Raw genomic sequence first — 13,315 nt, 5'->3', positions numbered from 1 at the left:
CTTTTATACTGCAAAATTGTCATATACAAATAGGGAAAAAGGGATATTTTCGCAGCCTTTAACAATTTTTCCTACGGAAGCTATACGATATAGACGTCCAATCGGCAAGCGCTTTTACCCTGATCAAGGTATGCGTAAATAAATAAGACTTGGAAAAATGTGTGTCAATAGCTTATACACATCGCGAAATATTCTGAAAAACATAAAATTTGGACCGATTTTACCCTATTGTTCCAATGGGAGCTATAGGATATAGACGTCCGATCGTCACGCGCTTTTACCCTGATCAAGGAACGCATAAAAAAATAAGATTTGGAAAGATTTATGTCAATAGCTTTTACACTGCGCGAAATATCCTAAAAATCATTAAATTTTAACCGATTTTACCCTATTGTTCCTATGGGAGCTATAGGATATAGACGTCCGATCGCCACGCGCTTTTACCCTGATCAAGGTATGCATAAAAAAATACGATTTGTAAAGATTAATGTCAATACCTTTTACACTGCGCGAAATATCATAAATTCTTGCAAGATATATCCAATTGTTCCTATGGGAGCTATAGGATATAGACGTCCGATCGGGGCGATTTTCAAACTTGATCTGCGTACACTTGTTTTAGGACGACTGTGAAAGTTTCAGATCGCCAGCTTTTAAACTGAGCTCGCAAACGGTATTGAAACAGACGGACAGACGGACAGACGGACGGACGGACAGACGGACAGACGGACAGACGGACATGGCTATATCGACTCCCCTATTGATCCTGATCAAGAATATATATACTTTATAGGGTCGGAAACGTCTCCTTCACTGCGTTACAAACTTCTGGCCAAAATTATAATACCCTCTGCAAGGGTATAATTATCTTATTTTATTTATTAAAAAAAATCAATAGTAGTCTGGTTTTAGAATAGATTGGGTTTTTAGAATTCCAATAAACGTGAAATGTTAATTTCTTTGATTTTTTGCATATTTATGGTATCTTATTGGTATTTATTGTACCGGTGTATCTCTTCATGTGGCCATAATTTGTATTTTAGTTTTACCCATTTCATTTTGTGTTCAAGAAATTGTATTTTATATTTGTTTACTTGCAATCAATTCAACTTTTGATGGCGGTACCCAACAGTTGGCAATTTCAATTGAAACTTTTTCATATCCGATAAAAAATCCAATTAATTTTTGTGGATCCTTTTATGCCTCAAGGCAAATTTTGTTGGGTATCAGTCAATCAGCTTGATCTCCCAAAATCTGCTTATTATCATACCGCCATCCATCATATGGCATATATGTAGTTATACGAGTACGAGTACGAGTATATGGTGCCCTGTGTGGGACGATTTGATATATGTCTGTGTATTTGCCAGGGATAAAGGGGAAACCAATTTCAGTGTTTACTTATGCATATGGCACACAATAGGGAGTGGGTGTGGAAAATGAGGCGGGCCCAGCAAATGCTATACGTGTCCTGCAGGTGTGGAGAAAAGGCAGCAGCAATAACAAAGGGGAGTCGAATAAACTTTACTCTGATGCCTCCTGATGATGATGTACGGCTGAAAAGCAGGGAGGAAAGTTCAAGACGGATGGAGAAAGGGCCTTGGGGCGGCATTATCATTCAACCCATATCCACAAACACACAAGACACGTGACGGGGTTAGATATGCGTGTGCACGTCCACTGGGAGAAATTTTAAATGAGATTTTAAAATATTATTTGGAGCTTCAAAAATAAATAATAATGTAAGAAAGTTTTAGCCGAATAAAAGCGTTTGTAACTTAATTCCTGAAAAGTGTAAAAGTAAGCTTTCATTTTTGTTTTACTTTTTATCAATTTTGTTTTAATACTTTAACGACTATAAATTAAATATTTTTATTAATTATAAGCTCCTTAATTTATTATATATTTTTATAAGTAAATCATTTTGATTTGAGACATAGTTTTTTATTAATCCCGAAAACTTTAAACTGTATTTATTGGATATGGAATATATAATACAATAATTTTATCATAAGCTTTTAGGTTGCCAAAGTAGGTTTTTGATTTAATATTTTTTAATTAATCACCTTAAATTAAACTTTTTTGGAACTTACGAGTATTACCTTTTATGAACCAACATATTTTCGTAAGTGTACTTCCGACTGCTCCTGTTTTCTAAGCCATCCTCCGTTCCTCCGCTTGCTGTTGCGCAAAATCCAAACTAATAATGACATTTTGCGAATTATTCCACATCGCAGCCTGCTTGACACACTGACACTGAACCGGCGAGCAATAAAAGCGGCAGCAGGAAGATGAGAAAAGAGAGGACAGGGGCGGCCAAAGGATCCCAAGGAGCAAGAGGAGGAGGAGCAGGAGCCGGAGCAGGCTGCAACTGGATCCGAGATGGTGGTGGTGTAAAATTTATTTGCTGCCAGGACCCGTCACGTTTTGGAGCGTATATGTGTGTGCGATGGCCATAAAGCTTCCCATTCGAAAGGAGTTCGCAGCCAGCCGAAAAAGGAGGAATCGGAATGGTAAACACGACTGCGAGAAAATGTATGGTAAATATGCCTCAATCTTCGGGAATCCTTTGAACAGGGTATCCCCAGGGCGAATCCTCTTCCGTCTTATACAAAGTCGTCGCTGGCAAATGAAAATGTTGCCCCGTTTTTGCATTGAATTTATTATCCTGCTGATTGCGTAACATTTATTCATGTCAATTAGCCTTGGCAGCAAATGCAAAAATGCTGTTGATGCATCTGTCCCCTGTTCAGCACATTTCCTGGCACATTCTTGGACAACTTGACGGTTGATTGTTTGGTTGTTAGTTGTGCAGCTGGCTTATGCAATATTTTTAGACTGCATACAATTTCTCTCCTTTTCGACAAATTTAATTTTATATTTTTTTTTCACATAGAACAATGAAGACAACGAAATTTCTCATAGTCCTAACCCAATATTTACATAAAAAAGCCGAAGCAGATTCATAATCAAACAATTTCTGAAATAAATCTAAGCAAACTTTTTATCTAACCCCTTGTCATCGGTAACAAAACTTTAAGAGATGACTTTTGCTTATTTATATTCCAGTATAGGGAAAATTGAATTTCTTTGATTTGGGTTTCCTATTCGTTTGATTTCAATTTGTTGTCTAAGCTTAGTTGACATGTGAGAAGGAAAATCCATTTAAATTTTACCAAGCTAAAAAGGAATTATTTAAAAAGTTATATTTCTGACTATTGATTTAAAGTGCTTTTCCGAAGCACACTTTTCAGGTCATGCAGATCACGAACGACTTGTAAATTGATAAAATTGCATTTACCTAGAAATGCAGATTAATGGGACACGTAGACACTTGTTGACAGCCCACACCCATCTCCGCCCCCCTGATTTCGTAATTCCCTGGGTTTGGAGCTAGTCAGTCCTTTATTTTAATTTAGCTGCTTCAACTAATGGATTCGGGCTTACGTAACTCCAACACTTTGGCCGTAATGCGGCACTGGGCCAACTAACCCCACAATATCCCTGAGTTCCGCACCCTGGGTGTTTCTGCCATATTGTGTGCTGCAAAAGACTTAATTTGCATTTACAGCAACACTGTGCACATACGCAACTAAATATAGTTGGGGGGGCCTGAACAATTTTATATATCTACGTACGTATATTTAGACCCGTTCCCTTACTCAGTTTTAGTGGCCACTATTGTTGTATGGGGTACGTGCAACGGGGCGGATGGAGGCGTTGCCTATATATAAATTAAGTATACGCAGTGCAGCCCCTCTGTTATGTCTCATTTCTCTCGCTCTCTTTGTGTGTTGTTTGCTGGAACTGGAACTGAAACTGAAACTGCCAACTGAGCCAAAGTCTCTAATGACCACTTTGAGGGTTTTAAAATGGGCGACAGTCAGGCAGCGGCCACATAAATAACACGACGAGCGTCCTGCTCCGCATTTCCCTGCTGCGGCCAGAATGAAATTAACTTATTCATTAGCAAATGGCAGCCCGGGGGCCCGTCTTAAGCACAACAAACACTGTTAGCTATATACACATATATATCTATGTAAATTGAGGCACATAGTAGCACAGATATATGCAAATTTTTGTGTTTATGTCTATAAACTGTTTGCAGCTCTTTTCAAAGGCGCTAAATGTCAGACACTTTCTACACCTTGGTGCGACTTAAGCTGTCTTTTATGCTGGCATACCCTGCGTATGCGTTATGTCAGTCATAACTGTTGGTTCGGTGGCTAAAGGTTGTCATTTTATCATTTAAACTGGTATTTTCCTTTATTTGATTAAATATTTATTTGAATTCTTAAAGAAGTTTACACATTTGATATTACACAAGGTAGATTAATAAATTAACATTACATTTTTAGCACTCTAAGGTACAACTTGTTGGTAGATACTAATACAAAAGAATTCTTGTATATATTTTATAAGTGATAAAGGTGATTTTTATCTGAAATTCTTGGACTTTTTGCAACAGAGGCTACTTTTCTGGCCAGTAAGATATCATGCCATTGCTTGACCCTATCTGTAATGGGTATTCCTTTAGTCTTAAGTACCAACTATTCCCAACAACCTTCGGCAAAGTTTTCTTTCTTGTTTTTAATTAAAAAACATTTTCATTGCAAGGTGCAAAATGGCTGGCAAATTGCATAGAGAACACAAGGCACTACCGGCAGCAGGACTTCGGGCGCCATTTTGAGTTGCTGGCTTAACGAGACACTCACACAGCTGCAGCCACACTCACACCGACACACACACACACACACCTACAGCCACCCACACATACAGATGGCAAGTTAGTAAGCGACTGCGTTTTGTTGTTTGTTGAGCATGTCCTTTTTCCTTCCTCGCCTCTGGTTTTCGTTTTGTTATTTGTTGTTGCCCTTAACAGCACCAGAAACAAAGAGAGAAAAAACTTTAATTAAGTTTTCAGGTTGCTGGTTTATTTTTAACTCGAGTGCTTTGCATACTACGAAACAACAAACAGCAACCGTGAGTTTTGACAGTAGACTGTTATTTATAAGGGCATTTAGTTGCAGATTTTTTCCCACATGATGGAAGCTTAGAGCAAAAGTTTGCCAACACATATGATGAAAGGCCAAAAATCATGGGGGCTACAGTACGCAGCTTAGGCAACAATAATTCATTTTGCATTTGATAAGCTTAAATATAGTTTTAATTAAAGTTTGTTTCATTCATTATGAATTTTTGACAACCATAATTTGGAAGGGCTTAAAACGATCTAACTTTAAATTAGATTTCTTATCATTATGACAGCCACTTTTAACTGGTTTAACTCTATCATTCGTAATCTCCAGTTAAATCCTTTTCATATGCACCTGCAAGTCGAACGACCAGCTGTTCCCTGCCTTTTGAAAAAGATAATACTCCACTGATTGTCAGCTACCCGATCCGCCCAACTCATTTGCATTTGTCAGTCGCATTATATGCAACCATCTTGGCGTCCTGCTATTTTTGCACCATCAAATGGAGCGGCAGACCCGTCGGCAAGGATCCATTTAACTTGCAATTTGTGCAAACGACTTACAATTGTCGCAGACAATTTTGCCGTTTTTTTTAAGTCAGTAGTGGAGAATGGAACGTTAAATCGCAAATTTCTACATTTCATCTTTATTCTCCCGCTTTGCTCTGTTCTCAAGCTTAGCGAACCAAAAAAAAAAGAACAAATGGGAACACAAAGACCGACAAAGAAATGAAATAACTGAAAAAATGAATAGAATCTGTTCTTAAATACAAAATCTCAGGAATTTTTTGAAAATATTAATGTTTCAAACTTTATACAAAGGAACAAAATGATTAAGGAAACTAATACTTTTCAACTGAATTAATTAACAATTTAAGTCAAAAACACTTATAATTGATGTCTATTAAGCCTTAGGTGAGTCAAACAATCAGAAACAAGTATTTTTTTTATTAGTAAATATATGTTGTTATTTTAAAAATGAAGTGAATCTATTGGGAGATAGATTAAAGCAGTTTAAATATAAAATATACACAAATTCTATAAGACTAGGTATTATTTTAACAAATCGAAATATGTAATATATTGAGTCATTTTGTTCTAAAATAAAACAAAACGTTTTTGTTGTTTTTTTTTTGGGCCCTGGATAATTTATTGTGCCTTAAAATTAAGGTTTTCCTTGAAAATCGATGCCAAATTGCCCGGCAGAACGCTTTCCCAATAAGGGCTTTCCATCTTGTTCAGTTTCAGGTGAGGCCTGGCAAATTGGGAGCACTTTTCCTGGCCAAATTCAAGCACTCGTTCACTGCGAGATAGGGATCGCAGGTGGGCTGATGGCCAGGTATTCGACTCCGTTCCGTGGAAGTGCGAAATATTTTCGCTGCGATTTGCATTTGTTCGCGGGGTATTCATGGGTAGGCAGGGGCAGGCAGGAGGCGTGGCAGCTCCAATTGGCGCCGCACATAAATGCAAATGCAAAAAGTGGCCCAGGGGCGGTGGTTGGCGAGGGGGTGTGGCAGCTGGTGAACAAAGTGTGGCATACATTTAGGCGTCGCCGCATGCAAATGTTTGACGTTATACAATAATAAAGGCAAAATCCGTGGCAAAGCGGGACCCACACAAATATACACATCATACACATATATATATACATATTTTTATTTTATTTTCTTGGGCTTATTCTTGCGACGTTTTTATTTCCCTTTCTGCTTGCTCAGTTTTGCATATTTTTCTTGTTCAATTTTTATCGCCACGTCGCCGACGACGGAAATGTTGCGCAAATATTTGCGCTTTTATGTGCATAGCAAAAACCTTTACCCATTTTTTATGCCATTTTCCCCTCGACTTGGAACCGTTTTCCTCGCATTTCTTTTTGTGCATTCAGATTTTCGCTTTGCAGATGCTTGTTGTTGCTTCTTTTTATGATTTACTTGTGCTTTGTGTTTGTACTTTCGTTCGTATTTGTGTTTGTGTTGGTATTGGAATTTGTACACGGTTAATAAGTTTAATAATTATAAACAGAAATATAATTTCGAAATAATTTTTTAGATTTTTAAATATTTAATATCTATATTATATATTATGTAAGATATATAAAGTAGCATATCGGAGATTTCCTGTCTATATATTTATATATATTTGATTTGAGATAATGCAACCTTCTAAACTTTTTGTAACATATTCTATAAAATTGACCTTAAAAAACAGCCCCAGTTTTTGTCTGTGCATTGATGTGTATACACTGTTGCAAAGGTAAATTGGATTGAGAAATTGAAATCGCATTCAGTGGCAAAAGGGAAGGGCGGTGAAAAATAGAGGGCGAGAGCAAAGGAGATAGAGGAAAATCTTTTCCGTTTTATTTACGTTATTGATTTTTTCTTTTGTACAGGTCGCTCTGTGTATTTGTGCACCTCGGGCTGAGATAATCGAGCTGAAGTTGCATTTTCCACTTTGGTGGCAGAAAGTTTAATGGATTTTCCTTTTTATTCAACTCCGAAAAAGTGTGCTTTAAAAAGTTTTCAGCTCCCACTTATTTTCCTTCGTACACCTGCGCCTGGCATTTGTTTGACCAACTTCGGCCTGACAATCCCCCAACATTCATCAAAGTCCCTCGTTAAAACCATTTCCATGTTCGCATTTTCCCAAAACAAATTGTCAAACATGAAACTTTCGTCTCATGACGTCACAACTAATTAGAGTGAAGTGAGTGGAAATTCACTGCCAGTTTTTGTTGCAATGGCCTGCCTAATTAGTTGATTAAACTTGGCCAAGCCAAGTGTCATTTGCCAAGGAAATTCTTGTTAAAACTGGAGGGCTATAGTTTGGTGTGAGATGTCACAAGCCAATTAAACATGCAAATTACAATAATTACAAAAAAATTAAAAAGAAAACCAAATGCTAAACTATTTTTATATATTTGTTTATGATAAATATATTGTTTTCAATTCCAATTAATATTGTAATTTTTGCACAAATTTATTGTTTGTATTTCACAAACCTTTATTGCGTTAACTTTTGGTGATATGTAAATAAATAAATGAATAACACTTTTTTCAGTAATACAAAGGGTTATTTTTTATCAATTAAAAGATTTTTTGCCGCAGGGTTTAATTATAAAATACCATAACAAATTAAAAACTCCCGATTGCTTGACTTGTAAATATTTATTCGGTAATTTCAATATTGAAAAACTATAAATCTACGACAAACATGTTCAGTTATTTGGTCTTGTGTGTGTATGTGTGGTTTTTTATATGCAAAATGACTTAAGTACAAAAATGTTTCTGTTCGCTATCGGTGCAAACGTGATGGTAACCCTAACCCAAGCACCCAAGGCCAGATGCCACATGCCACATGCCACATGCATCTCAACAATGGCGCTGCATCACCCGGTCCAGATCGTTCCAGCTGCAGGAGTAGTCGATCTGGAGCAGACCCTTCTTGCTCAGTCCGAATTTACGGGCGTAAATTCCCGAGTAGAGCGACGAGTCGCCCCCGCTGGAGTGGGGCGATGAGCCCCTGACCCGGGCTCCATCTCCCCCTCCCCCTCCCCCTGCGCCCATGGTTCCATAGAGGGTGGAGGGTGCGGCATAGATCTGCTGGTGACATTCGCTGCAATCCGGTATGCTGCAGTACGGCAGTGTAGCATAGGGATTGCAGTAGTCGTAGGCGGGCGACAGTGGCGGCGGGGCGGGAAAATCGATCTGAGGGGGAGCCGACAGTGGCGCCGACTTGCCACTTCGCTTGCGCCTCGGATGAGGGGCAGTTCCATAGTTGTTGCTCTTGCCGTTCATCTGACTGGGAACGGAACGACGCTGCAGGGTGGCCGCCCGTCTCTGAAGATGGGGCTGCTCATCCCCAATGGAGGAAGGGTGCTCCGTGGAACTGGTACTGGAGAAGCCTGAAAAATAGCGATGATACATAAGAACACTTTAAGATACAAGGAATAGTCAATAAAGATTTAAACTTATGAATACATTACTCAATTAAGAAGTAGAAGAATACATTCATTCATTTAATCAGGTTTTATTATATCGAGCATATGTTTAAAATATGAGTGAAAAATAAAACATCTGTAATAAAGTATTTCAATAAAATGGAAAATGAAAATGCAATTTGCAATAAACAACTAGAAAAGCACAATTATGGTCATGTAATTACAAAAAAACTAGATTGAAGATTATAGTAGTTTTTAAATGAAATACAAAACGCCGGTGACTAAACATTGCTATCTTGTTATCTAAATCTAAATCTTGCAAAAGAAAAACTGTATGAAATGGAATTTGATTAAAATGGAAATTGAATTGTTTTAATAAGAAACTCATATATATGGAAATGCAATAAGTTAACTAACAAAGGAGACAAGAAAAGCTTAATTATGAAAACTTTGATGTAAGATTAAAAAACAAAGCATCTTGTAAAGCAGCAAATGGAATTATTAATTAGGTCTCAATCAATATGACATGAATTAAATATCAGATGCAAATCTGTATGCATTTGTGAGAAGTATAAAGGAATTCGCAATTAATAGCTATTTTACCCACCTCCAAAGCCATTGTATAGTTGGCGCTGCTCCTCGCCATACAGGTCCTCTGGGTGCTCCTCCTCCTCGTCGTTGTCCAGTTGCAACTGCCTGGTCATGGTGGCCATGTAGTCCTCGTAGCGACTGGGTGCTCCGTATATGTCGCTCCTGGCCGTGTAGAGTGGCTCCTTGCGGGCACTTCGACTCCGGCGACGAGTCCTTTGGGGCACACAGCACTCCAACTGGCATTGGGCACGCGACACGCGACGGCTCTGTGTGTGGGGGCGTGGCATAGTGGCGGACATGCCCACGCCCACTCCCACTCTCATTCCATAGCCGTAGGTGGGACTGGGGGTCAGGGAGTTGCCGCCCCCGTAGGCAGGTTCCACTGCCTCCTGAAGACCGGTGACATCATCGATCTTCTTGCGTACATAATCATAGTTTTCCAGATCCCACGGATCCACATAGCAGCGTTGCGAGGGCAGCAAGGTGGTTCCATAGATATCCTCCGTGTTGTCAATGGTGTAATAGGGGGATTCCAGGGCACCCACTCCCTCGGTGGAGCCACCGGGTAACGCCTGTTTGGGACCGGCTCGACGCCTTCTCGGTGTGGTTTGACTGCGTTCACGCATGCTGGAAAAAGTCAACAAAAAAATACCCATAATATTAGCCGAGAAAAAAAGCACAGAGAGAGAGAGGGGTGGGAGAAAATCATGAGCAAGTGCATCAACTGGTTGGTTATGCAACGCACTTTGCAGTCAATACTGAAACTCTTCCGTCAGCAAATCGAACCCGTTCTTCGTCGCTGGCCGCGAATTTTCCGCGGCATTTGGCCGGCTCACCTTGCACACCGGCTCTATATCTTTTGCAGGTGTTACACTTCACGACTCCACTGCAACCATTAGCCGGTTTATGGATCTGCATAACTTAGCATGGCCAATCAATTGGCATTTCAATTGCCAATAGCCCACGGTACTCCATTAGCCGATCAACTGGTTTACTTTAAAAGAAATTCACTCGTTGGCATCATCAAAATCAAATTTGCTATCAAAAATATCTATTTAATTAAAAACTGAAATGGAGCCAGTCAGCAACAGCAAAATTTCAATAAAATATGCAAAACAAACCAAGTGGAATAAGTGCACTGAAAAATAATTTGCTAGGAGAGAGGGCTTCGAATTTTCATTGGGCAGACAAGGTTAACTAGATTTTTGATGGGTTTGTCAGCGGCAGTTAACAAAGTTATATCTATAATGGAAATAAACCAGGCACAGTTTTTCGATTGGCAGTACAAACAAATGTGTTTATTCAACAATAAAGATAATCTCAAAATGTAATAAACGAAAAAAGCTAGAATTGGCTTACATTTAATTAAATCTCTGGCGTCCACTGAATGAAAACAGTTCAATATTTACAATCTCTGCAAATATTATTATTTCAGCAAAAAATTACATGAGTCTGGTAACAAAACAGCCTGAAACAATCAGAAATATTTTCGTATGAAATGGTTATTTATTTCCACTTTTTAAAGCTCATATTTTTTGTGGGCTTTGGATTTTTTTTTAGTTTTTTGCCCCTTAGGTATTTCTTGCAAACGCCCATTCGAAAAAAGGTTTTGCGCAATCTTTCCGAGGCATTTGTAATTTGTGCATTTGCATAAAAATGCCGTGTTTTCTTTGTTTTTGGCTGTTTTGTTTTAATCGCTTCGGTTATCGATTAACATTTGTATGGCTTCGGCGGGCAAAAAAAGTATTAAAAGGTTTCAGATGGGAATATAATTTATAAAATACACAAAATATACGGGAAAAAAATAACAACGTGACTTGGCTGTGGCATGCCAATGAAATCGTGTATCTGCGGGTCCAAACACTTTTTATGGCATAAATCCAAATATTTAATATACACACAAGCCCATCTGAATGCAGTTTCAGCAATTTACACGCAAGGGGAAATAGTTTAGGGATTGTTTTGGGCCTTAGTCATGAGCTATTTATAATTCAAACAAAATCAATAATGCATTGTGGTACGAGTAACATAAAGTTTCAATATTTCAATGGCTAAAATGACTAAAAGTTTCATCAATGAAAGGATTGTTTAACAACTTTGCTACATGTATATTTAATGGTTAGTCGGCTCTTATTAATTTTAAATAAACATCCTAAATTGTTAAGTGAAGAAAATCAATTCTTTGCCTTAATAATTGTTCTTGCGGGGATTACGTATACGCCACTTGGCACTTAACCATGGAAAGTTAATTGCAAGCGCAGTGTTTAACCGCAATTACAGTCGAATATGCATACGGAACCACTTATGGCCCTAAGGCCCTCTTAATTAATTGGCATCTTTGGCCGAGACTTCCACTACTTCGCGGTTGACTGATTGCCCCGGTGAACCTCAGCCTCAGATTCCTCTTAACGCAAATTGCCGCTTTGACTTTGGCTTCTGGCCATTTGCATATCAAATGTGTCAAGTTCGCGTCGAATTACTTTGTGTAATCAGTCGAATTTGTATTGGTTGGGTGATTAATAGTGGCTTGCCTCCTGAATTAGGCTTAAAGTTGAAGACATCTATCAATATTTATTTGATTTCCGGAAATTTTTATTAATGTTTCGGTAGACAGATACTTTGAACATTATTAAATACCTTTTCAGGAAAACCTTTTTGGTTTAATGCCATAAAGTCCTAATAAAAGCTAGTAAAATCTTATGTGTAATTTCGAATCTATTGTATTTGGTAAAGAATGTCTCAAAATGTAGGAACACATTTTACTTTAGTAAACATCAAAAAAGTATTAATAGTCTGAGGTGTTACCAAGCAATCGTTTATGGAATTTCGGATATACTTGGTTTTTACGAAAAAATCAATTAAGGTAATAATTAACAACCTGTTCAACTTTTATTCAGCACAAATTATGCAAAAAAAGGTATAAATAACATAAATATTTCGACATCAAATTATAATGAAAAAATAACTGGAAACAAGTTTGGCAAATGCCAGACGACCTTGTTAAGTATTCGAACATAAATATTAATTCGAGTGATATCATACCCAAAGGCGGATTTACATGAACTGAATCAAGAGCAGGGTGAAATTAATTCATTAAGAGAATCTGCCGCACCCCCAAAAAAATATGCAAGATAAACAGAAGTTATGTGCGTGAATCACCTGAAAAGAACAGTTCTGTCGCATACCTGGGCGTAAGGCCCTAAAAGGTGATCACTACACTTCCATTGCATTCGAATTGACATGGGGAAAACCCACGCAGATGATCACTCAATCTTGACAAGCCCGCAAAAAATAAACGACTGAAGATACACCTCAAAAGATCTGGGGACCCAGCCCACATATAAACGCAACTTTCTTTGCTTTTTTGACACAGTTTCCTAGGTAGTTTCATTCACCTTTTTTGGTTAGGGGATATAAATTTGAATTTGTTTGGCTGTCGGTCACTTGTCACTTGCGGTAGAACTCTTTTTATGGCCAACTTCACCGTTCTTTAGCCAATAATTTAATTGCGAATTTTAGGCACGTTCGATCCGTACATGATCCACGCGCATGCGCAACCGCGTTGTGTTCGCTTCTTCGACCGGCGCTCAACTGTTTTGGCCAACGGTTTGGGCCAAGTTTCAAGCCAGTCTTTAGCTCTTGCCTCGCAGCATGTTCGAAGTGGTTTGATCCTCAGGTTGCAAGCGGTTCGTTCGCTTGCCAATTTCCATCAAATTAATTAGAGTTTCCCATTCGGCTTTTATGGCTTTGACTAAGTGTAATTTCGGGCGGACTGCAAAACTAATTAACAGTAAATTAAAATGACAGCAAGTGAT

General features: G+C 38.4%; 1 protein-coding gene across 1 annotated transcript; it reads right to left on the bottom strand.

Annotated features, from left to right (window-relative positions):
* Nucleotides 1–8,117: 8,117 nt before the first annotated feature.
* On the bottom strand, nucleotides 8,118–13,080 carry LOC108046191. Its single transcript, XM_017125770.1, has 3 exons — nucleotides 12,896–13,080; nucleotides 9,517–10,127; nucleotides 8,118–8,873 (listed from the first exon to the last, which is right to left on the bottom strand). The coding sequence occupies exons 2-3, from the start codon at nucleotides 10,124–10,126 to the stop codon at nucleotides 8,341–8,343; spliced, it is 1,143 nt and encodes a 380-aa protein (XP_016981259.1). The 5' UTR covers nucleotide 10,127; nucleotides 12,896–13,080; the 3' UTR covers nucleotides 8,118–8,340.
* Nucleotides 13,081–13,315: the final 235 nt, after the last annotated feature.

Source organism: Drosophila rhopaloa, unplaced genomic scaffold, assembly GCF_018152115.1.
Source record: "Drosophila rhopaloa isolate 14029-0021.01 unplaced genomic scaffold, ASM1815211v1 contig_115, whole genome shotgun sequence".
Taxonomy (NCBI): Eukaryota; Metazoa; Arthropoda; class Insecta; order Diptera; family Drosophilidae; genus Drosophila; species Drosophila rhopaloa.
This window is presented reverse-complemented; position numbering and strand designations above follow the sequence as displayed.

What these genes read in the sequence shown, in the direction of transcription:
- LOC108046191 (XM_017125770.1), bottom strand. Translation starts at nt 10,126, where the DNA reads ATGCGTGAACGCAGTCAAACCACACCGAGAAGGCGTCGAGCCGGTCCC. An exon ending in ACTATACAATGGCTTTGGAG is followed by an intron (nt 8,874 to 9,516) that starts GTGGGTAAAATA and finishes GCTATTTTTCAG; the next exon opens with GCTTCTCCAGTACCAGTTCC.